The 3,881-nt window shown below is 47.8% G+C and overlaps 1 protein-coding gene across 1 annotated transcript; it reads left to right on the forward strand.

Annotated features, from left to right (window-relative positions):
- The first annotated feature begins 1,719 nt into the window (after window positions 1-1,719).
- lratd1 (LRAT domain containing 1) lies at window positions 1,720-3,581 on the forward strand. Its single transcript, XM_053486360.1, has 2 exons — window positions 1,720-1,844; window positions 2,142-3,581. Exon 2 carries the CDS (start codon window positions 2,183-2,185, stop codon window positions 2,948-2,950), a length of 768 nt encoding a protein of 255 aa, XP_053342335.1. The 5' UTR covers window positions 1,720-1,844; window positions 2,142-2,182; the 3' UTR covers window positions 2,951-3,581.
- Window positions 3,582-3,881: the final 300 nt, after the last annotated feature.

Below are 3,881 nucleotides of genomic sequence, written 5' to 3' on the forward strand. Positions count from 1 at the left end.
AATAGTTTATAAAAGCAGAATCATTATTATAAACCTTGCGCAAAACTATTGTCCTGGACTGCAAAATTAAACTTCTTCTTCAACACCAGGTGCATGAGTCTGCACCTTATAATTATATATAATTGCATTCTGAGTAATTATTGAATTCTGTATAAACAAGGGAGTTAGCAAAAGATTTACTATGTACCATTTTGTACCAAAATGTGTATGTACTTTGCTAAAGCAGTTTAATGAACAAAAAAATTACACATTGTTCATGTTTTATAAAGGTACTTAAGTAAAGAATAGGTTTTGATTAGATCACTCTTGTCTAAAGTTGAGATCATGTCATAGCAACATATGCATATAGCAGACAACCTTTTCACCACTTCCTTTCTTGATTTGCATACATCTAGCGAGAAAGTACTGTAACTCATAAATTCATACATATTACCTGGTGTTTTATTAGACTGCCCGTCTCCTGCTCACAACAGGTGCCCTCTCTCCCATTGTCATTCTGTTTCTCCTACTTTACCATTCATTTCTCATACATAAAGACTCTATGCACACACCAAAATGTCACACACATTTTGAAATGTTCCTGCTTGCATGGTTCTTTAATGCTGCTGAAGGAAAACAGCACAACACAACTGCAACTGAATTTAACCTTTCAGTATGTGAAATATGTGCATAGTTGAATGCACAATCAATTACATGGGCTGTGAATGCCTGTGGACAGGACGGTGGTCTTAATGCAACACGAGTATAATGCCGTCACATTGATGCTGAAGTGATATTGAACTGATGAAGTGCCTGTAGGGATTGTAAAATGTAGACTACACACACCAACAATGAGTTAAAGTAGTTAGAAAAAAAAATAATGACAGGTGTTTTCATGTATGGGTTACTATAAATAAAGGAATTTTCGCATTTGCGGCGGCACGGTGACTTAGTGGCTTGGACCCCTAGGTTCTGTGTTCGATTCCGGCCTTAGGTCCATGTGCATGCAGTTTGCATATTTTCTACTGTCCGTGCTTAGTGGGTTTCCTCTGGGTACTCCAGTTTCCTCCCACAGTCCAAAGGCATACAGATTAGGTTTATTGGCGTTCCCAAATTACCCATAGTGTGTGTATGTGTATGTGTATGTCCTGTGATGGATTGGCACCCTGTCAAGGCTGTACCCCGCCCCCTGCAACCCTTTTACACTGGATAAAGCTTTATAGATGATGAGTGATTGAATGAGTGACATTCTTTGGGGTATTAAAATAAAGGTATTGCAATATATTCATAACTTATTCAGAACTTAAAGTTTTGCCTTACATGATGCAGTTTATTATATTTTGGGGTTTTCACTGTGCAAGAGGATGTAATTATAATCTCCTGACCAGGTCCTGTGGATCTGCTGCACTGCACATCAGCTTGTTTATCTACTTTGATTCACCTAAATCAACACGTTTACGTAATAGCACGTGAGGGTAAATGGAAGTGAGGAGAGAGGGAAACACTAAATGTGAAGTGCAGACTACAGAGGAGCTCCTGCAGCACGACTGGGAAACACTGCTGGAGACTACACATATGATAAGCCTATTGTAGTATGATGACTACAGCAATGCGCTCCGTCTTAAACGATACGGTCCAGGAGCCAATCAGCTGCGCACAGGGGTGGGTTTATGTGCTCGGGGGCGGGGTTATCGCTTCTATTTAAAGTGAGGCTGTGCGTCAAGTTGAAGAGTAGTTTTAGCTCCGAGCAGGGAAGAATTGGAGAGAGTTACCGATACGGGGGAAGCCTTTCGTGTGGAGGAAAGAACGCTGAAACACGCATGGAGTGGAAGATCAATTAGCCGTGCGCGCCCGGAAATACACAGGTATCATCATCATCAGCCTTCGCGCGCCCGGGAAAAGCTCTGCAGCTGGTTAGGTTTAGTGTACAATCTGTACATTTGCTCAATGCATGCTGAAATGTTTGGTGTGTGTGTGTGAGAGAGAGTGTGTGTGTTGTCAAATATTGGATCGCCCCTGTGTCTCGCTCCATATTGCAGTTCGCTCCAGGCGCAGTGACTTGTTTACAAATCCGAGTGCATGAGCGTGAGGCTGGGCTGTTCTCGTTTTGTTTGTTCTGTGATTTATTGTTTTTATTTATATTTTTGTTTGTGTGTTGACAGAAGCTGCTTTCCATGCCTCTCGCGTGCCTCTCCCGTCCTTGATGGGCAACCAACTGGACCGGATCACGCACCTGAGCTACAGCGAGCTACCCACCGGGGATCCGTCGGGCGTGGAGAAGGACGAGCTGCGCGTCGGCGTCGCCTACTTCTTTTCCGACGACGAGGAGGAGCTTGACGACCGGTCGCTCGAGCGCAGCCCGAGCGAGGAGGGCGCCGTGGAGACGCTGGACGAGCTCGAGTACTCGGCCTTCTGCTGCCACGAATGCATCTTCTCCAAGGTGCGCGCGCGCGAGGACCTGCGCGTGTACCCGGTGCCCGCGCTGCTCGCCATGTGCAAGCCGGGCGACGTGCTCGAGCTGGTGGCGAGCGCCCAGGCGCCGCACTGGGCCGTGTTCGAAGGCGAGGACCAGGTGATCCACCTGCACAAAGGCGAGATCCGCAAGGACAGTCTGTTTGACGTGAGCGGCGGCCGCCGCGGGCGCATCGCCAACGAGCGCTACCGATTCCGGCCGCTGCCGCCCGACCTGGTGGTGCGCAACGCGAGCGGCCATCTGGGGCTCAACCGCGCCGACGTCTGCTGGACGAGCTCGGAGAGTTTCGCCGCCTGGTGCCGCTTCGGCAAGCGCGAGTTCAAGGCGGGCGGCGAGGCGCACTCAGCCGGCCAGCGATACCTGCTCAAGGTGCACCTGTCTGAGAGCACCGCGCACACGCTCGTCTTCCGCAGCCTCGAGGAGCTGATACGCGAGCGTAGGCGCGTGGACGCCAGCGGAATCCTGGAGGAGCTCTCGCTGCTCGACGAGAAACAGTGAGCGGAATTTCGAGGTCGTGGCTACTATTATTAATATTTTTATTTTTGTTTCCTTTTTTTTTTTTTTTTTTTGCATCGAGGACACAAACTCGGAACTGCGCACGCGCCTGCGGCAAGGGCTTCTCGTACCCTTCTTGCAAGACTTTTGAGGAATGTGCGCTTCTCATGTTAAAGCTCAAGTGTTCGCAAAGACAACGCCCTTTTTGGCTCGTGCCGTGTGATCCGGTGCACACCGAGTACCGCGGACCTTGTTTTTCGGACCATTGATCATTGCGCACTGGGACGCTGGGAAGCGCAGCCGAGCCGCACGGCGGTTGGAGAGGGTCGTGGCTGGTGCTGCGCGTTCGGGATTCTTACTTCTTTTCTTTTCCTTATTTTTCTCCCCCTGTGTTTTATTTTAGAAACTCCCAAAGCTTAAGCATCAAAGACGAGTCGCGGAGATCACGCGCCACTGCGTAACGACTGCAATCCAAACACGGCGACCTTTTAACACACCTCTGGCTTTTATTTCAAGACAATGCGCAAAAATGTACATTATTCTCATTTCTTCTTTCGGAGTCCATATTTTTGTATTTTAGTTAGGCAACAGAATCTTTGTTTTATTGAAATAAAACTTAGATTTGCTCTCTGAAGCGTGCGTGTATCCGCTCTGTTACTTTGCACGAGTGGGTTTGCGGGCTGAGCTGCATCTCAACGAGCCTCACAAATCCCTCAGCAGCCCTGTACATGCTTGATATGCATCTCTGCACGTGCAGTTCAATCAGGAGAGTTTGTTTTTCTTTGCATTAGTATGCATTAGGGGGATACTGCAGGGTTCTGATCTCCTACCTGGTGTTTTGGCTTGCACTGCGTTTGCATGTAATAAGCCTAGGATTCTTAAGTGCAGATTGCAGACCTGATGAATAGCTGGCATGCACATGTATATAAGTTTT

This window comes from Clarias gariepinus, chromosome 2, assembly GCF_024256425.1.
Source record: "Clarias gariepinus isolate MV-2021 ecotype Netherlands chromosome 2, CGAR_prim_01v2, whole genome shotgun sequence".
NCBI classification, from domain to species: domain Eukaryota; kingdom Metazoa; phylum Chordata; class Actinopteri; order Siluriformes; family Clariidae; genus Clarias; species Clarias gariepinus.